General features: G+C 42.6%; 2 protein-coding genes across 10 annotated transcripts in view; both read right to left on the bottom strand.

Annotated features, from left to right (window-relative positions):
- Positions 1-47: 47 nt before the first annotated feature.
- LOC112223323 (progestin and adipoQ receptor family member 4-like) lies at positions 48-3,821 on the bottom strand. The gene is made up of 3 exons (XM_024386325.1): positions 3,484-3,821; positions 1,178-1,396; positions 48-1,049 (listed from the first exon to the last, which is right to left on the bottom strand). The coding sequence occupies exons 1-3, from the start codon at positions 3,647-3,649 to the stop codon at positions 613-615; spliced, it is 822 nt and encodes a 273-aa protein (XP_024242093.1). The 5' UTR covers positions 3,650-3,821; the 3' UTR covers positions 48-612.
- Positions 3,822-4,335: 514 nt separating this feature from the next.
- The window catches only part of cmn (calymmin), a 74,599-nt gene continuing 55,095 nt past the window's right edge, over positions 4,336-23,839 (bottom strand). For 4 of the 9 annotated variants that reach the window (XM_042305170.1, XM_042305173.1, XM_042305175.1 and 1 more), the window contains 12 exons: positions 23,753-23,800; positions 22,820-22,891; positions 21,961-22,035; positions 21,593-21,667; positions 21,279-21,356; positions 21,039-21,107; positions 20,815-20,880; positions 18,846-18,917; positions 18,662-18,700; positions 13,089-13,379; positions 4,999-5,058; positions 4,336-4,883 (listed from right to left, as the gene is read on the bottom strand). In XM_042305170.1, the coding sequence (XP_042161104.1) occupies positions 5,000-5,058; positions 13,089-13,379; positions 18,662-18,700; positions 18,846-18,917; positions 20,815-20,880; positions 21,039-21,107; positions 21,279-21,356; positions 21,593-21,667; positions 21,961-22,035; positions 22,820-22,891; positions 23,753-23,800 (944 nt within the window). In that variant the 3' untranslated portion in view covers positions 4,336-4,883; position 4,999. Of the gene's footprint in view, positions 4,884-4,984; positions 5,059-13,088; positions 13,380-18,661; positions 18,701-18,845; positions 18,918-20,814; positions 20,881-21,038; positions 21,108-21,278; positions 21,357-21,592; positions 21,668-21,960; positions 22,036-22,819; positions 22,892-23,752; positions 23,801-23,839 lie in introns of all 9 variants that reach the window. The other 5 variants (XM_042305171.1, XM_042305172.1, XM_042305177.1 and 2 more) reach the window with 5 other exon arrangements.

Genomic DNA, 23,839 nt, shown 5'->3' with positions numbered 1-23,839 from the left:
GACAAGAAAATTATAATGGTCAAACACTGAAAGGGAGTATTACTGGAAACAGGAGATAGAAATATATATTTATTTAATTTATTGCAATCCTTTTCATTGAAAAAATGTAAGTTGGTCACTGGAGGCAAAAGCCTACTGCATTTTAACTGATACAGAATCGTGTAGAAGTGTGTCCATCTCATTGCAAAGTAATAACACTGAAATTTGGGTTCAAAAGCAAAACAACAATTCCCTGACGTCCATCATTAATAGCACCAATCGATTCTTATCCCTACATTCTTCTGCTGTACGGGGGTGAATATTTCAAAATGGACAGTGAATCAATCGTAATCCTTACAGTAATTTCAGCAGCTAGTCCTAAAGTGCATGTTAAAACATTAATTTCACTCTCTCGTCACCCATAGAAATATAATTTACGAGAAGGTTTAAAGCCCCTCAGACCACAGAAATGTTAACGTGTACTTATCAGTAAGTACATTCAATATGACTGCCAGTCCACCCATCACCGAACATAGACTTGAATGGGGCTGTCCATTCTGGTCATTCTATTTTTATGGTCACTCCTACCCACCCCTCAAATCCTACGCCCCAGCCCTATTTGTTCTCTGTCCCTCACTCCAACACCGGACACTGGAACGTCTTAATCCAGGCTAAATCCTCCAGCATCCCCCAGTGCATGTAGATAATGGAGCAGATCACCAGCACGTGCATTATCTGGTGGCTGTTGCACCAGTAGTCGAAGAGGCCTGGGCTAAAACGCTCGGGCACCCGGCTAAGGTTCACCAGGCCACCCATGATAGCCAGCATGTCCATGGTGAAGAAGAGGCGGAGCGAAGCTGGGCTGCCTACACCGTCGCCCAGCCAACGGAATAGGAAGAGGAGCACACGGAAGAGGGCCTGCCAGATGAAAGCGCGAAGGCGCCCATAGTTGCTACGCGCTGTGGTGGCACAGAGGATGCCCCAGGCTGAGATTAGGCTGTAGGTCAGGAGGGCCAGGATGCAAGTGACAGGGTAGCACATCAGGGTGATATAGATGATGGGCAGGCATCCTGGTTGACACAGAAACAGGAGAGTCAATGAAGATGGATGTGTGAGTGACTGTGTGATGAGAATAGGAAGGAAGGATACGTTTTCAAACATATTTCAAACAACTGATCTGGAATCTGACTTTACCTACCCAAGGTGTTGACCAGGCAGACTCCGACCATGTCAAGGGAAAGGAGTGTGTCGTAGATGGGCTCCCCGCCCTCATGGTTCATGAAGGTGTGGTAAAGCACTGAGCCCACGGTGGGGGACAGGCAGGCAAGGTAGTGGAACACACACATCCACGTTTGCTCCACCTCGGACCAGGGGATGTTAAGTGGCAGCAGCACAAGGAAACAGAAGAATGGGATTCCTGGATGGATGGAGGGAGATCTCAGTATTGATCGACTTTTGAAGTCTAGACTCTTATTTTGCCATGCTTTGCTAATTAGAGGTTCAAGCAGCAAATCTGCAAGAAACCTTATTGTATTTGTTGGGGTTCATTTTTATTATTATTATTCCATAACGGCAAATTCACACAAATTCAAATTCCTGTGAGATGGTAAGGCCTACAAGGTTGAGACTTTGCAAAAAAGGTAAAGGGCAACATATTGTCAAGCAGTGCCATGTACATTGGCCACATGGTGGTGCTATAACAAGCAATTGAAGATGAAAACTTTGAAAGGTCACGCCCTTCACCCCATGAGACCTAGGGAGAATCTCAAAACTCATTGTGTCCTCTCTCCTTCTCAAAACCCACTGAATGAGAAAGCCAGAAGTCCTGTTTTGAGGAGGTGAGGAGAGAGGACGTGAGGAGTATGCAACTGGGATTCTCCCCTAGAGTCATAAAATGTTGTACATATGTCCCTCTCCTCACAAGAAACAATTTGCCTCTAGGACCCATAAGGTGATGGATTTTCCAGCCATTTTGAATTTGTGAAAAACACTTAAAACGCTAATGACCGATTTGCACAAAACCTAAAACATGGCCTCTATGGAGTTCTCTCAATGCAATGTTTTCCAGGCGAGCAACTCAAACAACATGGCCACTACTAACCATTGAACATCCACATGGGCATGGTCTGGCACATTCTACAGTATCTGAATTCTATGGTATTTCAATTCAATCTTTCAAGGTAAAGATGACATGTATTTAATAATGTTGTTGTAGTGGGGACATTAATCTAAAAAAAGTGTGATTTTGTTTTCATTTTATTTTTATGTTTACCTCACATAATATAATTTAAAAGTATACATTAAGGTGTCTGTAATAGAGTCAATGTGGCAAAAACGAATGTTGACATTAATAAATGCATTTATATACCTTCCAAAATACTTTTTAGGAGGAGTACCAAGATGGAGGCACGGTGGATTCAACACAGTCTAGGTTAGGTATATTGGTACCAGTACATGCAGGGGAGTACACCAGATAAAGGCTTACTCTGTGTCCTTGAAATGGCCCTCATAGTATAATAGCCCTGCAGTCTGTTTTGTCCAACACCATTGTATTTCTCTGAAGTCTCTCTCACAGGTGTATTGCAGCCTGCTGAGCAACTCTCCTATGCTAATCCCCTCCTGAGTTAGAGTTAGTGTTAATGTGCTTAACTACAGAGGATATCCAAGGAGGAGTCACATCATAGAGGCTGCCACACTTAGTTCAAGGGTGCATAGCTGCACGTGCTTAAACTACAAATGTTCTGCAATGTTATGCATTGCATAGCATTATGCACATCTCAGTTGTAGGGTTTCTGAGAGAGTGGAAAATAATCATACAAACAAAATGTATCCTAAAATGTATGATAATAATTCCTATTTTTTTTGGTGCATCTTTCAAGTTTCATGCATAGCCTATTGAGAGTTGTTGCCAAAGATAGAAAAGTGTTTTGACTATTTTTACCACTTTAATGGTTCAATCATACAACTCCAAGGCCAATTACTAATGCAATATATCCAGGACAATGACAGATTACCAGTAATCCCCCATATCCTTGTCTCTTTACACATACTTGTAAAGTACCGGTATGCTTGTAAATGGCCCATAAGTGAGAGTAGCCCAAAGTGGCCTATTTTTCAAACTTGCAGCTGTTAACAATTTCATTACTGGTGTAGTAAGACATCTACTAGCCTACAAAGACTACATACTCACTTAGACTATACATTAAATACATAATACACATGAGATGAGACAATTTAGTTTAAAAAACAGGAGAACCATAGATAACACTTTATATTGAATTATTAATCGTGAATACACTTTGTAAATAGTATCAACAATAAATCAATTAGTATTTCATACATTTTTTGTAAACATGAAAATGTATAAGCGTTACAATTATCAGTTATATATGTATAATAATTTAGATATATATAAACGCATTTATAATGAGACATTCATGAGTTATTCTGAAGTGTAAATTATCAATAAACTTCATATATCAACGGTAGGGGCCGTATACTTACCATGGGTATAAATGTTACCAAATTCATTGTGCAAGTAGAACAAGCTTCTGATGCACCCCTGAAAGGTTGAAATTGGCCGGTAGCCCGTCAGGATCAAGTCATTGAACTGAAGATGAGGAGGGGTTTTCTCCAAATTCAGTAGTCGTGGTCCATGTAAGCAAGCCATGGTGGCTTTCTCCAACCAATGTCCCCCTGAGTTTACAGGACATCAGTTGATCGTGCAATATACATATATCCTGAAAGAGTCTCCAGTAAGAACTTTAGGCACATACATTGTCAAGTCAAGCAGGATAGTTAGCAGGATAATGTCAGCACGAGTCTCATCCTTGGAACAGGTACTGAACTTCTTAGCAAGCGACCTGTTGAGCTCACAGAGTGGCATGCTTTCTGTGTGACCAATCAGCAATCACTGTTATTCATAGGGTTAAATCTGGTGTAATCCTCACTGGAAAGCTGTGTGCGGTGTGCTTTGCTCACTATTTCAATGTCATATATCTGTTGCCACCAAGCCTCTACTCAACATTCTCCTCGATTTGTCTGTTTGTTGTGGAGTTTGTAGGCTGCATGCACAGTATATTCTAATGCTCTTGCTCTACAGTACTGTCATTTCAGTGGCTAATCTAGGGATTGCACCACCTTAATGAGTATGAGGAATAGTTGGGATAAAGATGCTTTAATAAAAGAAGCTATGGTAAATGTGGCACAGGCCATTTCAAGATGGGCAACCTGCAGCACTGCTCAAACACACGACCACCTATTACACCAACAAGATATTGTTTGAAAGCAATGACATCACATCTTGAAAGATAAAAAATAAATACATGCATAAAATAAACTTTTGCCACACTGATGGTATTTCCAGCCTGTTTTTATTCCATCAAAACTGTCCAAAAATGTACAGGTGTTTGCCACAGGTAGTAAAATCTTTTTTTTTTTTTTTTTAACTTTCCCATACAAAATACATTTGTTTGAGTTTATAAAACTATGCAGACAAAAACTGGACTGATTCAATCAACACATTAAATATTTGTAGCACACAAACTCTCAAAACATGATTCACCTTATCCAGTAAGTGGAGTAAGACAGGTGGTTACGAAATGAAATAAGACAGACACATAATCAAGATACATTTGTAGAAAATATAAACTACAAAGAAGGTATGCCCTAGCAAGACTTAAATGTGTGTTTTCTTAGTTCTAGTGATATTACTGACATGGCATGAAAACTATTAAAAAAATGTCAGGCAGGACCGGTTTGGCATGGACAGGGAGATATGAATAATTATACAAAAACTAGAGATCAATTAAAAAGGGAATTAAAACAAATATAAACAACAGCAGCAATGTAAAAAAATCTAGTGAAGTTAAATGCTGTAAATGGCCACCGTCACCCTGGTCAACCTACGAGGAGAAAGACAAGAGGGAGAGAAAGTGGTCAACACAATTCATACTGCCTAATATTTAAAATCTATAGGATCATCTATAGGACACGTTTAGTCTACCTTTAATGTTTTACCTTAGTATCCACTATTCCCAAAGAATCCTGTTAATTCATATTTCTTCTCCTTTGCACCTCCTGAAAATAAAAGGAAAAAGTATAGAAAAAAGACGACAATTTTGTATCAATTTCTCTCTTATCTGCCCAAGATAACCACTCAAAGACACAGACGTTTGTATGCTTGATTACATAATAACACGGCTCTTTAAATATATCCAGAGGGGAAATGCAGACAGTGTCCCTCACAAAAGCTGGCACGGCAATGCCAACACTTCAACATAATCTTCCAATAACTTAAATTCCTTGTTTGAACGTGTGCATGGCTGCGGGAAGATGTTTTGGGTTAGGGGTGCTGTCGATGGGGTAATAAAATCATGTAAGGAGTAATTAAAGTAAGGAGTAATGAAGGCCAGTTCACAAATTTTGTGGACACTTATTTTTAATAATAATGAAAAATATATGTATTTATCGGGGGATGCTGCAGTCAGCACGCCTACTTCCCGCGGCTATGCATGCGTGATCATGCATTTTAAGTTCTTCTACTAAAAATACCAATAGGAACTGAGACATGCATGTCAGACAAACAGGGTAAAATTACTTATGACCTCAGCAAAAAAATAAACATCCTATCACTGTCAACTGTGTCTATTTTCAGCAAACTTAACATGTGTAAATATTTGTATGAACATAACAAGATTCAACAACTGAGACAAACTGAACAAGTTCCACAGACATGTGACTAACAGAAATGGAATATTGTGTCCCTGAACAAAGGGGGGAATCAAAATCAAAAGTAACAGTCAGTATCTGGTGTGGCTACCAGCTGCATTAAGTACTGCAGTGCATCTCCTTCTCATGGACTGCACCAGATTTGCCCGTTCTTGCTATGAGATGTTACCCCACTCTTCCACCAAGGCACTTGCAGGTTCCCAGACATTTCTAGGGGGGGGGAATGGCCCTAGCCCTCACCCTCCGATCAACAGGTCCCAGACGTGCTCAACAGGATTGAGATCCGGGCTTTTCGCTGGCCAATGCAGAACACTGACATTCCTGTCTTGCATGAAATCACTCACAGATCGAGCAGTGTGGCTGGTGGCATTGTCATGCTGGATGGTCATGTCAGGATGAGTCTGCAGGAAGGGTACCACATGAGGGAGGAGGATGTCTTCCCTGTAAACACACAGTATTGAGATTGCCTACAATGACAACAAGCTCAGTCCGATGATGCTGTGATACACCGCCCCAGACCATAACGGACCCTCCACCTCCAAATCGATCCCACTCCAGAGTACAGGCCTTGGTGTAACGGTCATTCCTTCAACGATAAACGTGAATCCGACCATCATCAAAGAAGAGCACTTTTCGCCAGTCCTGTCTGGTCCAGCAACGGTGGGTTTGTGACCATAGGCAATGTTGTTGCAGGTGATGTCTGGTGAGAACATGCCTTAAAACAGGCCTACAAGCCCTCATTCCAGCCTCTCTCAGCCTATTGTGGATAGTCTGAGCACTGACGGAGGGATTGTGCGTTCCTGGTGTAACTCGGGCAGTTGTTGTTGCCATCCTGTACCTGTACCTGTCCCGCAGGTGAGATGTTGGGATGTATCGATCCTGTGCAGGTGTTGTTGCACGTGGTCTGCCACTGCAAAGACGATCAGCTGTTTGTCCTGTCACCCTGTCACGCTGTCTTAGGCATCTCACAGTACGGACATTGCAATTTATTGCCCTGGCCACATCTACAATCCTCATGCCTCCTTGCAGCATGCCTAAGGCACATTCACGCAGATGAGCAGGGACCCTGGGCATCTTTCTTTTGGTGTTTTTCAGAGTCAGTAGAAACGCCTCTTTAGTGTCCTAAGTGTTCCTAACTGTGACTTTAATTGCCTACCGTCTGTAAGCAGTTAGTGTCTTAACGACCGTTCCACAGGTGCATGTTCATTAATTGTTTATGGTTCATTGAACAAGCATAGGAAACAGTGTTCAAACCCTTTACAATGACGATCTGTGAAGTTCTTTGGATTTTTACAAATGATCTTTGATAGACAGGGTCCTGAAAAAGGGATGTTTCTTTTTTTTTGCTGAGTTTACTTACAATGATGACAACAGTTATATATTGGAATCCTGTATGATACTATGCATTTCATTATACTGTAGGAGGCAAGCTTATGTCCTATAAAAGGCAGGCACTCTATGAGTTTATCCTGCACAATTTGACAGAATCCACTCACTGGTTACAATATTAGGGCCCTCTATAACTTGTCCATTGAAAGTGGCATAAGTTTGCTTTATATTTGTCATTTCACGTACACTACCTGTCAAAAGTTTTACAACGCCTACTCATTCAAGGGGTTTTCTTTATTTTTACTATTATCTACATTGTAGAACAATAGTCAAGACATCAAAACTATGAAATATAAAATATATTTCATATGTGTTATTTGAGATTCTTCAAATAGCCACCCTTTTCCTTGATGACAGCTTTGCACACTCTTGGCATTCGCTCAACTAGCTTCATGAGGTAGTCACTTGGAATGCATTTCAATTAACAGGTGTGCCTTGTTAAAAGTTAATATGTACTTTTCAGCCAATCAGTTGTGTTGTGACAAGATGGGGGTGGTATACAGAAGATGGTCTTTTACCAAATAGGGCTAAGTCCATATTATGGCAAGAACAGCTCAAATAAGCAAAGAGAAATGACAGTCCATCATTACTTTAAGACATGAAGGTCAGTCAATACGGAACATTAAGAACTTTGAAAGTTTCTTGCAGTCGCAAAAACAATCAAGCGCTATGATGAAACTGGCTCTCATGAGGACCGCCACAGGAATGGAAGACCCAGAGTTACCTCTGCTGCAGAGGATAAGTTCATTAGATTTAGCAGCGTCAGAAATTACAGCCCAAATAAATGCTTCACAGAGTTCAAGTAACAGACACATCTCAACATCAACTGTTCAGAGGAGACTGCGTGAAGCAGGCTTTCATGGTCAAATTGCTGCAAAGAAACCACTACTAAAAGGACATCAATAAGAGGAAGACTTGGTTGGGCCAAGAAACACGAGCAATGAACATTAGACCGGTGGGAATTTGTCCTTTGGTCTGATAAGTCCAAATTTTAGATTTTTGGTTCCAGAGGCCATGTCTTTGCGAGACGCGGTGTGGGGGAACAGATTATCTCCGCATGTGTATTTCCCAACGTAAAGTATGGAGGAGGAGGTGTTATGGTGTGGGGTTGCTTTGCTGGTGACATTGTCTGTGATTTATTTAGAATTCAAGGCATTCTGTAGTGATACGCCATCCCATCTGGTTTGGGCATAGTGGGACTATTGTTTGCACTGAGATGCAGTGCCTTAGTAGGGCTCCTGAGTGGCGCAGTGGTCTAAGAAGGAGTGTGATGGAGTGCTGCATCAGATGACCTGGCCTCCACAATCCCCCGACCTCAACCATCAGGACTGCGATTACTTACCACGGACTAGCAGAAACCTTTTTCTTATTTCACGACTCTGACGAGCCCGAGGATATACGGCTCCCTCGGGAACAGGCCCCGACCCCAGTGATCTGCTTAAAGAGGAGGCGGAGAAAGAGAGGCCGGAGGGCGGGCTGCCTTCTGAGGAGTCAGAGGTGATCGAATAAACCCCCACTTCCCTCAATTCTGCTAGCAAACATGCAATCATTGGACAATAAAATGGACGTGTTATTGGGAAGATTAAACTACCAATGGGACATTAAAAACTGTAACATCTTACGCTTCACGGAGTCGTGGCTGAACGACGACAATATCAACATACTGGTTATATGATGTACCGGCAGGATAGAAGTGGCATCTGGTAAGACAAGGGGAGGCGGTCTATGTATGTTTGTAAACAACAGCTGGTGCACGATATCTAAGGAAGTCTTGAGCTATTGCTCTTCTGCGGTAGAGTTTCTCATGATAAGCTGCAGACCACATTACCTACCGAGAGAGTTTTCATCTATATTCTTTGTAGCTGTTTACATACCACGACAGTCAGAGGCTGGTACTAAGAATTGAATGAGCTGTATTCCGCCATAAGCAAACAAGGAAACTCACCCAGAGGCGGCACTCCTAGTAGCCGGGGACTTTAATCAATTTTACCACATTTCTATCAGCATGTTAAATGTGCAACCAGACGGAAAATAACTTTGGACCACTTATACTCCACACACAGAGGTGCATACAAAGCTCTCCCTCACCCTCCATTTGGCAAATCTGACCATAATTCCATCCTCCTGATTCCTGCTTACAAGGAAAAATTAAAGCAGGAAGCACCAGTGACTAGATCAATTAAAAAAGTGGTCAGATGAAGCAGATGCTAAACTACAGGACTGTTTTGCTAGCACAGGCTGGAATATGTTCCGGGATTCCTCCAATGGCATTGAGGAGTACACCACATCTGTCATTGGCCTCATCAATAAGTGCATCGATGACGTCGTCCCCACAGTGACCGTACGTACAAATCCCAACCAGAAGCCATGGATTACAGGCAGCATCCGCACTGAGCTAAAGGCTAGAGCTGCTGCTTTCAAGGAGCCTAACCCGGAAGCTTATAAGAAATCTTGCTATGCCCGCCGACGAACCATCAAACAAGCAAAGCATCAAAACAGGACTAAGATCGAGTTGTACTACACCGGCTCTGACGCTTGTCGGATATGGCAGGGCCAGCAAACCATTACAGATTACAAAGAGAAGCACAGCCGAGAGCTGCCCAGTGACACAAGTCTACCAGACGAGCTAAACTGCTTCTATGCTCTCTTTGAGGCAAATAACACTGAAACAGACGTGAGAGCACCAGCTGTACTGGAAGACTGTGATCACACTCTCCGCAGCCGATGTGAGTAAGACCTTCAGACAGGTCAACATTCACAAGGTCGCAGGGCCAGACAGATTACCAGGACGTGTACTGCGAGCATGCGTTGACCAACTAGCAAGTGTCTTCACCGACATTTGCAACCTCTCCCTGTCCAAGTCGGTAATACCAACATGTTTTAAGCAGACCACCATAGTGCCTGTGCCCAAGAACACTAAGGTAACCTGCCTAAATGACTACCGACCCGTAGCACTCACGTCTGTAGCCATGAAGGGCTTTGAAAGGCTGGTCATGGCTCACATCAACACCATCATCCCAGAAACCCTAGACCCACTCCAATTTGCATACCACCCCAACAGATCCACTGATGATGCAGTCTCTATTGCACTCCACACTGCCCTTTCCCACCTAGACAAAAGGACCTATGGACCCACCTGGACCTATGTGAGAATGCTATTCATTGACTACAGCTTAGCGTTCAACACCATAGTGCCCTCAAAGCTCATTAATACGCTAAGGACCCTGGGACTAAACACCTCCCTCTGCAACTGGATCCTGAACTTCCTGACGGGCTGCCCCCCAGATGGTAATGGTAGGTAACAACACATCCGCCACGCTGATCCTCAACACAGGGACCCCTCAGGGGTGTGATCACCGAGAACAACGTGATCAAGACGCCCCCATTCTCATCGAAGGAGCTGCAGTGGAGCAGGTTGAGAGCTTCAAGTTCCTTGGTGTCCACATCAGCAACACACTAACATGGTCCAAGCACACCAAGACAGTCGTGAAGCGGCACGACAAAACCTATTCCCATTTGGCATGGGTCCACAGATCCTCAAAGGGTTCTACAGCTGCACCATTGAGAGCATTCCGACTGGTTGCATCACTGCCTGGTATGGCAATTGCTCGGCCTCTGACCGCAAGACACTCCAGGTGGTAGTGTGTACAGCCCAGTACATCACCAGGGCCAAGCTTCCTGCCACCCAGGTCCTCTATTTCAGGTGGTGTCAGAGGAAGGACCTAAAAATTGTCAAAGACTCCAGCCACCCTCATCATAGACTGTTCTCTCTGCTACTGGAGCACCAAGTCTAGGTTGAAGAGGCTTCTAAACAGCTTCTACCCCCAAACCATAAGACTCCTAAACATCTGGTCAAATGAATACCCAGACTATTCGCATTGCCCCCCCTGCCACTCTCTGTTGTCATCTATGCATTGTCACTTTAATGAACTCTACCTACATGTACATACTACCTCAACCAACCGGTGCCCCTGCACATTGACTCCGTACCGGCACCCACCTATCGTTATTTTTTTTACTGCTGCTCTTTAATTACTTGTTACTTTTCTCTTATTCTTATCCATATTTTTTTTAACTGCACTGTCGGTTAGAGGCTTGTAAGTAAGCATTTCACTGTAAGGTCTACACCTGTTGTATTTGGCACATGTGACTAATACGATTTGATTTGAAATTGAGATGGTTTGGTATGAGTCGGACCACAGAGTGAAGGAAAAGCAGCCAACAAGTGCTCAGCATGTGGGAACTCCTTCAAGACTGTTAGAAAAGCATTCCAGATGAAGCTGGTTGAGAGAATGCCAAGAGTGCAAAGCCGTCATCAAAGCAAAGGGTGGCTATTTGAAGAATCTCAAATATAAAATATATTTTGATATGTTTAACACTTTTTTGGTTACTTCATGATTCCCTATGTGTTATTTCATAGTTTTGATGTCTTCACTATTATTCTACAATGTAGAAAATAGTAAAAATAAAGAAAAACCCTTGAATGAGTAGGTGTTCTAAAACTTTTGAACGGTAGTATATATATTTTTTAAAGATGTGATTTGATATTTTATAAACAATAGACAATAGACAACATACAAATGACTATCATCATACAAACATCACACCTGCCCAGACCCACTAGCCCCCACCCCTATCTCCAGTGCCCTTATCACTTTCTGCCACATGGCCTCAAACTGCACAATTTTTTTTTTTCTCTCCGTCGCCCACGTTCTTTCAATTCTGAGATTATTAAACATTTGACCTTTCCATTGCGTGAACACCGGAGGATGGGCTGATTTCCAGTTTGAGTAGAATTTTAAAAAATATAATTGATGAGAAGGTTATTGTCCAACGCATTGGGTATCTCACTACACCCTCATTTGTCATGTCTTGAAATATACACAGATGAATTTAAAAAATACATTTACATTTCAATACCTCTGAAAAAGCAATCTTTGTAACTCCGCCCATAATGTTTGAATTTTGCAACATTCCAAGAAGGCATAAATTATTGAATCATTAGTAGTTTACACTTCAGGCATGACTATGCCATTGTGCTGTAGAATTTGTGAATTGTCTCTTGTATAATACATTCTATACATTAATTTATACTGGATTAAGCATACATTTTCATTAACTGTTACCCGGTTAGTTATCTTCCAACATTCCATCCATCTTGGTTCCAATAGTTTATATTTTTTTGTAAGAGATTGTTAGTTGTAAGGTTTTGTATAGATTACCTATAATATGAATATCCTTTTCTGACTCAAATAAGATTCCCTCAAGATTGCTCTGATGTCCAGATTTCAAATATACATTTTGTGACATAAAATATGCATTTGAAAATATCTACATTGATCGACCCAAAATTGCTTTTTAAAGCTATCATGGAAATAAATGTATTTCCTATTACCAAGTCATTTATGGTTTCTATGCTTTTAGTTTTCCATGTGGGACAATTTATCAATGAATTCTGAAAAGCTGTCCAAGGATTGTTCCATAAGGTTGTATTTGTTATTTCTAAAGGTTGGCTGGCTACTTAAATCAGGATATGTTGTATAAAAAAAAGGTAAAAACAAGTGAGTTTAGGGGTAGCAAAGCAAAGCACAAAGCAATAGCAACAGCTATTTGAAGCTAGCAGGTGTGCAAAGCTGTTCTATCTTAACTGCTACTCTACTTTCCAGGATCCAATCTCCTATCAATACAGTCTATTGTCTATTTGACTTCTGACTGGTTACCATAATCCCTTAGTCAAAATACAATCAAGCTCGTGGTGTCTTGTGTGATGTGAACTCAACTTTGCTCCACTCTTCTTACTCCATTGGCACTAGGTCATGTTCAATAGGCATTTAACGGGGAAAAAACAACTGAAACTGGGAGGGACTCTACCGGGACTTGTCCAATAAGAAACTCTCATTTCCATTATCAATTGCCAACCGTTTTAAAGCGTTTTTGCATTGCGTGCCCTAATGAACATAAGCTGGGTCTGCTTGGACTGTACTTTTTACCTCGCCATGATTTGCCCTGCGGGTGAATGTGCAGCTTGAGGTGCTGCTGAATGTGTATCTGGTGCGGTGGCTGAAGCAACGCAGTGTCAGGCCCGTGTGGTGGGGCTTTCATTTGGGTGCTGGGCGCAGATGCAAGGGAGAGTCTGGCAGTGCCCACAGGCTTGGGTGGGGCCTCTGAAACAGCTGCGGCAGGGGCCTCGGGGGGGAAGAAGGACACTACGGGCACAAATGAGGGGATGGGGGGATAGGAGATGGAGGGCCAAGGCGTGGGAGCTGGGGGGAAGGAGACAACTGAGGAAAGAGAATTAAGGGATTTTATAGAAGAGAGGAGGTGTGGATGGCATGGCAGGATGAAAAAGGGATGAAAGAAGGAGAGAAAGAAGGGGAGGGTTTGTATAGCACACAGAGATGCAAAAGGAGATGCACAATCAGGATGAACAAAGACAACAAGACAGAACAAACCAAAGCCAGACTGACACTGAACAAAATATGAAACACAAGGAGATATGCTATATATACACTAAAGTATGTGGACACCCCTTCAAATGAGTGGATTCAGCTATTTCAGCCACACCCGTTGCTGACAGGTGTATAAAATCGAGCACACAGCCATTCAATCCCCATAGATAAACATTGGCAGCAGAATGGTCAACCTTTAGAGTTCAGTGACTTTCAACATGGCACCGTCATAGGATGCCACCTTTCCAACAAGTCAGTTCGTCAAATTTCTGACCTGCTAGAGCTGCCCCGGTCAACTGTAAGTGCTGTTATTGTAAAGTGGAAACGTTTAGGAGCAACAATGTCTCAGCCCCGAAGTGGTAGGCCACACAAGCTCACAGAATGGGACCGCCGGATGCTGAAGTGTGTAGCGCATACAAATAGTCTGTCCTCGATTTCAACACTCACTACCAAGTTCCAAACTGCCTCTGGAAGCAATGTCAGCCCACAAACTGTAAAGTTTGGTGGAGGAGCAATAATGGTCTGGGGCTGTTTTTCATAGCTTGCGCTAGGCCCCTTTGTTCCAGTAAAGGGAAATCTTAACGCTACAGCATACAATGTCATTCTAGACGATTCTGTACTTCCAACTTTGTGGAAAGAGTTTAGCGAAGGCCCTTTCCTGTTTCAGCAAGACAATGCCCCAATGCACAAAGCGAGGTCCATACAGAAATGGTTTGTCGAGATAGGTGTGGAAGAACTTGACTGGCATGCACAGAGCCCTGACCTCAACCCGATCGAACACCTTTGGGATGAATTTAAATAATGACTGTGAGCCAGGCCAAATCGCCCAACATCAGTGCCTGACCTCACTAATGCTCTTGTGGCTGAATGGAAGCAAGTCCCTGCAACAATGTTCCATCATCTAGTGCAGTGGTTCCCAAACTTTTTATAGTCCTGCACCCCTTCAAACATTCAAACCTCCAGCTGCGTACCCCCTCCAGCACCAGGGTCAGCAGACTCTCAAAAGTTGTTTTTTGCCATCATTGTAAGCCTGCCACACACAAACTATACAATACATTTATTAAACATAAGAATGAGTTGTGAGTTTGTCACAACCCGGCTCGTGGGAACTGACAAAGAGCGCTTAAAGGACCAGGGCACAAATAATCAATCATTTTGCTCTTTATTAAACCATCTTACATATGAAACGTTATTTGTTAATAGAAAATTGTGAATAACTCACCACAGGTTAATGAAAAAGGTGTGCTTGAAAGGATGCTCATAACTCTGCAATGTGGGTTGTATTGGATAGTCTCAGTCTCAAATCATTTTCCACACACAGTCTGTGCCTGAATTTAGTTTTCATGCTAGTGAGGGCCGAGAATCCACTCTCACATAGGTACGTGGTTGCAAAGGGCATCAGTGTCTTAATAGCTCGATTTGCCAAGGCAGGATATTCTGAGCGCAGCCCAATCCAGAAATCTGGCAGTGGCTTCTGATTAAATTCAATTTTCACAGAACCGCTTGTTGCAATTTCGATGAGGCTCTCTTGTTCAGATATCGGTAAGTGGACTGGAGGCAGGGCATGAAAGGGATAACGAATCCAGTTTGTGTCATCCGTTTCAGGAAAGTACCTGCATAATTGCGCACCCAACTCATTCAGGTGCTTCGCTATATCACATTTGAAATTGTCCGTAAGCGTAAGTTAATTTGCACACAAAAAATCATACAATGATGGAAAGACCTGCGTGTTGTCCTTGTTAATGTAGACAGAGAAGAGCTCCAACTTCTTAATCAAAGCCTAAATTTTGTCCTGCACATTGAAGATAGTTGTGGAGAGTCCCTGTAATTCTAGATTCAGATCATTCAGGCGAGAAAATACATCACCGAGATAGTGCCTTGCAAAATAATTCATCCCACTTGGCGTTTTTCCTATTTTGTTTCATTACATCCTGTAATTTAAATAGATTTTTATTTGGATTTCATGTCATGGACATACACAAAATAGTCCAAATTGGTGAAGCGAAAAAAATTACGTTTTTTAATTTTATCAATTTTTTTTTTTTAAAGTGGTGCTTGCATATGTATTCACCCCCTTAGCTATGAAGCCCCTAAATAAGATCTGGTGCAACCAATCACCTTCAGAAGTCACATAATTAGTTCAATAAAGTCCACCTGTGTGCAATCTAAGTGTCACATGATCTCAGTATATATACACCTGTTCTGTAAGGCCCCAGAGTCTGCAACACCACTAAGCAAGAGGTACTAACAAGCAAGCGGCACAATGAAGACCAAGGAGCTCTCCAAACAGGTCAGAGACAAAGTTGAGGAGAATTACAGATCAGGGTTGCGTTATAAAAAATATCCTTAACTTTGAACATCCCACAGAGCACCGTTAAATCCATTATTAAAAAATGGAAAGAATATGGCAACAAACCTGCCAAGAGAGGGCCGCCCACCAAAACTCACAGATCAGGCCAGGAAGGCATTAATCAGAGAGGCAGCACAGAGACCAAAGATAACCCTGAAGGAGCTGCAAAGCACCACAGCAGATATTGGAGTATCTGTCCATAGAACCACTTTAAGCCGTACACTCCACAGAGCTGGGCTTTACGGAAGAGTGGCCAGAAAAAAGGCATTGCTTAAAGAAAAAAATAAGCAAACATGTTTGGTGTTCGCCTAAAGGCATGTGTGATACTCCCCAAACATATCGAAGAAGGCATGCTGGTCAGATGAGACAAACATTTTGCTTTTTGGCCATCAAGAAAAACGCTATTCCTAGCGCAAACCCAACACCTCTCATCACTCCGAGAACACCATCCCCACAGTGAAGCATGGTGGTGGCAGCATCATGCGGTGGGGATGTTTTTCCTCAGCAGGGACTGGGAAACTGGTCAGAATTGAAGGAATGATGGATGGCGCTAAATACAGGGAAATTCTTGAGGGAAACCTGTTTCAGTCTTCCAGAGATTTGAGACTGGGACAGAGGTTCACCTTCCAGCAGGACAATGACTCTAAGCATAGTGCTAAAGCATCACTCGAGTGGTTTAAGGGGAAACATTTAAATGTCTTGGAATGGCCTAGTCAAAGCCCAGACCTCAATCCAATTGAGAATCTGTGGTATGACTTCAGGTTTGCTGTACACCAGCAGAACCAATCCAACTTGAAGGAGCAGGAGCAGTTTTGCCTTGAATAATGGGCAAAAATCCCAGTGACTAGATGTGCCAAGCTTATAGAGACATACCCCAAGAGACTTGCAGCTGTAATTGCTACAAAAGGTGGCTCTACAAAGTATTGACTTTGGGGGGGTGAATAGTTATGCACTCTCAAAGTTTTTATTTGTCATCTTCAAAGTGGTAGGCATGTTGTGCAAATTAAATGATACAACCCCCCACCCCCCAAAAAAAAAAATCTATATTAATTCCAGGTTGTAAGGCAACAAAATAGGAAAAATGCCAATGGGGGTGAATACTTTCGCAAGCCACTGTAGGACATGTGTGAGAAACTCGTCATCATGCAAGCGGTCGGACAAGTTAACATTTTGGTCAGTAAAGAGAACTTTAAGCTAGTCTCTCAATTAAAAAATAAATAATAATACTTTGCCCCTTGAAAACCAGCGCACTTCTGTATGTTGTAAAAGTGTTACATGGTCGCAGCCCATCACATTGCATAGTACAGAAAATACACATTGAGTTAAAGGGCCTTGCTTTTAACATAACAAAGTTAACCATTTTCACAAGAGTGTCCAAAACGTCTTGCAAGCTGTCAGGCATTCCCTTGGCAGTAAGAGCCTCTTGTGCATGCTGCAGTGTACCCAAGTGGCGTTGGAAGCAACTGCTTGCACGCTCGTTACCACTCCACTATGTCTCACTGCTTTTGTGCCATCAGTACAGATACCAACACATCTTGACCACCAATGTCCATTTGATGTCACAAAGCTGTTCAGTACTTTACAAATATCCTCTCCTGTTATTCTGGTTTCCAGTGGTTTGCAGAAGAGGATGTCTTCCTTAATTGACCCCCCCATAAACATAACGGACATATACCAGGAGCTGTGCCAGGCCCGCCACTTCTGTTGACTCATCCAGCTGTAACGCATAGAATTCACTGGCGTGTATACGAAGCAGTTATTGTTTCAAAACATCTCCTGCCATGTCACTGATGCGTCGTGAAACAGTGTTGTTTGATGGAGACATTGTCTGTGTAGTTTTTTTGGCCTTTTCCCCCAGCATTGTCCCATCCATATCCGTGGCAGCAGGAAGAATTAAGTCCACCACAATAGTATGGGGCTTGCCTGACCTCGTCACTCGGTAGCTCACCATATAAGACGCTTCTAGGCCCTTCTTATTAATGTATCTGTTGCTTTTATACATGCCTTACTACTTGAAAGTCACCTTAATTCTCGCTCAAAAAAACTAAATGTGGCATATCTTTCAAATTGGCATTTTTTGTTTCTATAAATTTCTGGTACGAGTGAAGGTTTCATCGAGTTGTGAGATAATACTTTTGCACATATAACACATTGGCTGAGGAAAGGCACTACTCCCAATATAAGTGAACCCCAAATCAATGTAGTTCTCATCACACTTGCACCTCTTTGATGGTGCTCGTGGAAGCAGAACTTGTGTTGTCGACAGGTGTAGTACTGCTGGTAGTAGCAGTACTACCAGTAGAGCTGGTATGTGTCTCTATGGACACGGGCCTTACTAAATGGACTGTTTGAAAATGTGAAGAAAAAACTATGTTTGTATGCATTTTAAAAATGCATCACATTTTTATTTGGCAATGGCATTGCGTGTACCCCAGTTTGGGAATACCTGATCTAGTGGAAAGCCTTCCCAGAAGAATGGAAGCTGTTATAGCAGCAAAGGGGGGACCAACTCCATATTAATGCCCATGATTTTGGAATGAGATGTTCGACAAGCAGGTGTCCACATACTTTTGGTCATGTCGTGTACAAGGACGTTGTTGCTATAGCAGACACCTAATACTGGGTTTGGAACTACTGATGTAAATATAATTATGTTTCTGTAATGTATGAGCATAGACAAATGAAAGTTGAGATTATTGAAGTTGTATTACTATTTTACATGATTTGCAAGTGTAGTAACTAGACAACTGGGTGCTTTCGTTACCTTCTGGCTGAACTTGTCCATTTATATATCCCCCATTGCCTGAAATGTAAAGAGTACATTGGGATTAAATAAATACATTGGGAGACAGAAAACAAATCATATAAATTCACTTTGATGCATGTCCAGACAAACACAGAAAAAAAACAATAGAAATTAAGTCATTGTATGTCCAGACAATTCATACCATATTTGTCAGTAGATTTTCCCTCTTCTTCAAGTCTAGTAGGTTGTGCTGGTGCTATTTCTCCTAATCTCTCTGAGAAGGGGAGATTAAATCAAATCAAACTTTGTCACATGCGCCGAATTCAACAAGTGTAGACCTTACCGTGAAATGCTTACTTACAAGCCCTTAACCAATAGCGCAGTTTAACAAGAGTTAAGAAAATTATATTTTTTAAACGTAACACAATAACGAGGCTATATACAGGGGGTACAGGTACCGAGTCAGTGTCGAGGGGTACAGGTTAGTTGAGGTAATTTGTACAGGTAGGTAGGGGTGAAGTGACTATGTATAGATAATAAACTGTGAGTAGCAGCAGTGTACAAAACAAATGGAGGGGGTGGGGAGATGTCAATGTAATAGTTAATTGTTCAGCAGGCTTGGGGGTAGAAGCTGTTAATAAGGAGCCTTTTGGTCCTAGATTTGGCGCTCCGGTACCGCTTGCCATGTGGTAGCATTGAGAACAGCCTATGACTAGGGTGGCTCTGTAGTGCCTTCGGTCGGAGGCCAAGCAGTTGCCATAACAGGCAGTGATGCAACCAGTCAGGATGCTCTCACTGGTCCAGCTGTAGAACTTTGAGGATCTGGAGACCCATGACAAATCTTTTCAGTCTTCTGAGGGGGAAAAGGTTTTGTCGTGCCCTCTTAATGACTGTCTTGGTGTGTTTGGACCATGATAGTTCGTTGGTGATGTGAACACCAAGGAACTTAACTCTTGACCCGCTCCACTCTTGACCCGACCCGATGTTAATGGGGGCCTGTTCGGCCCGTCTTTTCCTGTAGTCCACAATCAACTCCTTTGTCTTGATCACGTTTAGGGAGAGGATGTTGTCCTGGCACCACACTGCCAGTTCTCTGACCTCTTCCCTAAAGGCTGTCTCATCGTTGTCGGTGATCAGGCCTACCACTGTTCCAGGGTCCTTAGCTTAGTGATGAGCTTCGTGGGCACTATGGTGTTGAGCGCTGAGCTGTAGTCAATGAACAAAATTCTCTCATATGTGTTCGTTTTGTCTAGGTGGGAAAGGGCAGTGTGGAGTGGGATTGCGTCATCTGTGGATCTGTTGGGCCGGTACGTGAATTGGATTGGGTCTAGGGTATCCGGGAGGATGCTGTTGTGTTCCATGACCACCCTCTCAAAGCACTTCATGGCTACCGACGTGATTGCTACGGGGCGGTAATCATTTAGGCAGGTTACCTTCGCTTCCTTGGGCACAGGAACTATGGTGGTCTGCTTAAAACATGTAGGTATTACAGACTCAGTCAGGGAGAGGTTGAAAATGTCAGTGAAGACACTTGCCAGTTGGTCCAGGCATGCTTTGAGTACACGTCCTGGTAATCCATCTGGCCCTGCGGCTTTGTGAATGTTGACCTGTTTAAAGGTCTTGCTCACATCGGCTACCGAGAGCGTCATCACACAGTCATCCAGAACAGCTGGTGCTCTCGTGCATGCTTCAGTGTTGCTTGCCTCGAAGCGAGCATAAAAGGCATTTCGCTCGTCTGGTAGGCTTGTGTCATTGGGCAGCTCGTGTCTGGGTTTCCCTTTGTAGTCCGTAATGGTTTTCAAGCCCTGCCACATCCGACGAGTGTCAGAGCCGGTGTAGTAGGGATTCAATCTTAATCCTGTATTGACGCTTTGCTTGTTTGATGGTTCATCCGAGGGCATAGCGCGACTTCTTAAAAGCGGCAGGATTAGTGTCCCGCTCCTTGAAAGCGGCAGATCTACTGGGAGATGCATGAGGTGTTGTGTTAGTTGTGTTAGGCTGGTCCAACATTATTTTGTGCTGTAGGTCTATAGCAAACTCCTATGGTTGTTATCATTGCCAAACATGTCAATGAGTGACAGAGTTGACAAGACAGCACAAACAGATCTGGGAACAGACTACTGTAACTTTGAGCAAAAACAAATGTCTACCATTCACCACTACACTCATACCATTACCGTATGACTTTCCGACAGTCTCTGATTCGAGGGGCAAAGGCTCATAAGGCATAGGATTTTCTAATGACAGAGAAAAGAGAGCAGATGAGATTAAAAGGGGGTTCAGACAATGTAGCACTTATTGATTAATTTCATAGAGCAAGAGGCAAATGGTCACCCTTTCATTGAGCCTATACACAATTTGAAAGTGTGGCTTTAAAGAAGAGATGTAAATCTACCGTATTGTCCGGTGGATTTGCCATCAGTGACTGATCCAAGGGTCTGTGGCTCGTATGGTCCAAGGTTACCTGTGGAGAAAAGCCAGGACAGGTGAGGACTAGAGTACTGGTCAAGTATTTGATTCACAAAGAAATTGCAGCTCTTTTACAGCGAGTAGCTTTAAGATGGGTAGGAAGAGATGACAGAATGAACAATAATGAAAAAAACAATAGCAACGTGAAATACGACAAAAGTCTCACCATATTTCCCAGCAGATTTCTGTCCTTCACCACCAAGGCCAAGAGGTTCTGGTGCATAGGATTCTGGTGCACCGCCCCCTAACAGGGCAACCACAGAGAAAATAGACATGTCAGACGGCAGAAAGATGGAGGGTGCATTCACTAGGAACAAAATGGAATCAAATGGAGGCAAACGAGACGAAGAGGGACCTACATGAATTTGTCAAGTAGAAACTCTTGTTTTCGTTGCAAAACATTTTCCGTTGCAAAACGTGCAAAATGTTTTGCTAAGTTTTTTAAAACTATTAATACACCCCAGGTTTGCTGAGTCTCACCATATTTGCCTGCAGATTTTCCAGCATCTGGACCAAGCCCAAGAGGGTGAGGCTCGTATGGCAACCCACCCTGTCCTGTAAAAACCCCCAGCAAAGTATGTTTGATTGGGCATACACTATTAGCACACCTCTTGCTTAGACAATGGCGGCGTTCAGAATAGCACAAAAATAAAGAACAGCACAATACATACGTGCAGTATGCTTAGAAAAACATAAACTTCTATATTTGATCTTTAAACCTGATGCTCGACCGTAACAGCAGACAGCATGGTACATAAACACCAGTGCAATGCATACATACGTAAAGAAATGTATATTGTAAAGAAAGCAGAGAAAGAACATGAGGTAAAAGCCAAAGACAGCCATACCATATTTTCCATTCGATTTACCAGAATCGGGGCCAAGTCCAAGAGGCTGAGGCTCGTATGGCATCTCTCCATAGCCTGCACGAATAGGAGGGAGGAAGGGAGAGAAAGAGGGTGGGGGGGAAGGCGGAGAGGCACTGAAATGAGGGAACCGCGTAGAAAAATGTGGAAAAAGTCAAGGGGTCTGAATACCTTCCGAATGCACTGTAGGCAACAAAAACAGAAGAGTATGGCAGCGTAGGCCTACGAATGACAGATCCTAATTTCTAAATCTCGCTGTCTTCACTGTTCCCATCTTGAATAATTCCTGAATCTCCAGATGACATCAGATCCACTGGCCTCTCTCTCTTCACCTCTCCTCTTTCTATTTATAATAGCTCTTGTAGGCCTACGAGTAGCCTAGCTCAATGCCCAGGAATAGCAATGTAGTTTTGGTCACTTATTTTGAGCTTTAAAAAACTAAAACTAATATTCAAGGTGATAAGCAGCTTGCTCTTTCTTGCTGAGCATAAAATAGGCCACAGCGTTGGCAATGAACTGGTAAGAAGAGTGTTTGAATGGTGAGAGCGTGTAGCTCTGGTCTGGTTTGATGTGGTTGGATGGTGGTGAAAAATTGCTGCACTGATGCATTACAAACAGAACAGACAGAGAAGCATTCACAAAATACCTGCTGTAGATACTGGTGTGGGTGATGTGTTCTTGTAGCAGTATATTAATGATAATATAATGCATTTTGAGTAAAGGTAATTTTATTCAACTGTAAAAACAAATGTTTTGGGGGGAGCACGGAAGGGCAGGCCTGTGCTTTGTCAATTTAGGGACGCAACCTGACTGACAAAGGAGAAGTGAAAGAGGCATTTACCATACTTGCCAGCTGATTTCCCAGGATCACCCCCTAGGCCAAGACGTTTCCCATCATAGGGTGCACCGTATCCTAGGGTGAGACAGATTTTATTGCATTACACCATTGGAGGAAAGGACTTGTAACTAGCATCAATCAACAGCATTTTGTAGATCCAAGTTGTCTGAAATGAATTATTTGTTGCATCCATTTCACGTTATTAAAGGCCCAGTGCAGTCAAAAACACTATGAAGTTGGAATAATACAGCTCTTTTAGTGTAAGAGCTGTTTGAAAAGACCGGCTGAAATTTCAGCCTCTTTTGGTGAAATGGAGTTTTGGCCTGCCTGGTGACATCATCAGGACTTATAGGCTATAGGCTATGGACCATTTGATTGAGACCACATTAAATAGGCTATAGGCGCACTTGATATTGCGCGCCCAGCAGAGAATCAGAGATGAAGGGCGGCATTGGGCATACTTCGATATATATCCAAGTAAGCAACTCATTCTAAAACAGAGAAATATTGAAATGTTATTTGTAATGGATGACAGGACCCTAACCTGGACTAGATTTTAGGAAAAAAAACTCTAAACCCTCCCCTTGACTGAAATTAAAAAAGCATGACCCTCCCCTATTTTCCATCAGGTATCAATTCTGTAAATTTCGATCATCCATCCCTTAGCAAAATTCTTCTAGAAATTACTCTTTGCTAAGAAGCTATTTTTGTTTCTTGTTGACCACTTTAATAGAAAACAATCACAATAAGGTGCTTAATTGTTACACAAATTATTTGATATTGAGAAACTGCTGCATTGGAACTTTAAGAAATTACCTTTTTTATTTACTAGGCCTATACCATGCATGAAAACATCCATTATTATTACATTTCAGATATTGCATAGGTCTGTCTGGATTATAGAGGTCCTTTTCAGATAGAAATTAGGTAGCTCACCATATTTTCCAGGTGCAGGATCCCCTCCCATTCCAGTGCCTAGCCCGCCTGAAACAGAATTAAATCATTTGTTTCCTTAACACCGAT

The sequence above is a fragment of the Oncorhynchus tshawytscha genome, linkage group LG24, assembly GCF_018296145.1.
Source record: "Oncorhynchus tshawytscha isolate Ot180627B linkage group LG24, Otsh_v2.0, whole genome shotgun sequence".
Classification (NCBI taxonomy): domain Eukaryota; kingdom Metazoa; phylum Chordata; class Actinopteri; order Salmoniformes; family Salmonidae; genus Oncorhynchus; species Oncorhynchus tshawytscha.
Note: the sequence above shows the minus strand (reverse complement) of the source record. Positions and strands in the feature narration are given on the sequence as shown.

Coding starts and splice junctions, on each gene's coding strand:
- LOC112223323 (XM_024386325.1), bottom strand. CDS start 3,649: ATGGCTTGCTTACATGGACCACGACTACTGAATTTGGAGAAAACCCCT. Junction 1,397..3,483: donor TGGTAACATTTATACCCATG/GTAAGTATACGG, acceptor CCATCCATCCAG/GAATCCCATTCTTCTGTTTC. Junction 1,050..1,177: donor CTGCCTGGTCAACACCTTGG/GTAGGTAAAGTC, acceptor TGTGTCAACCAG/GATGCCTGCCCATCATCTAT.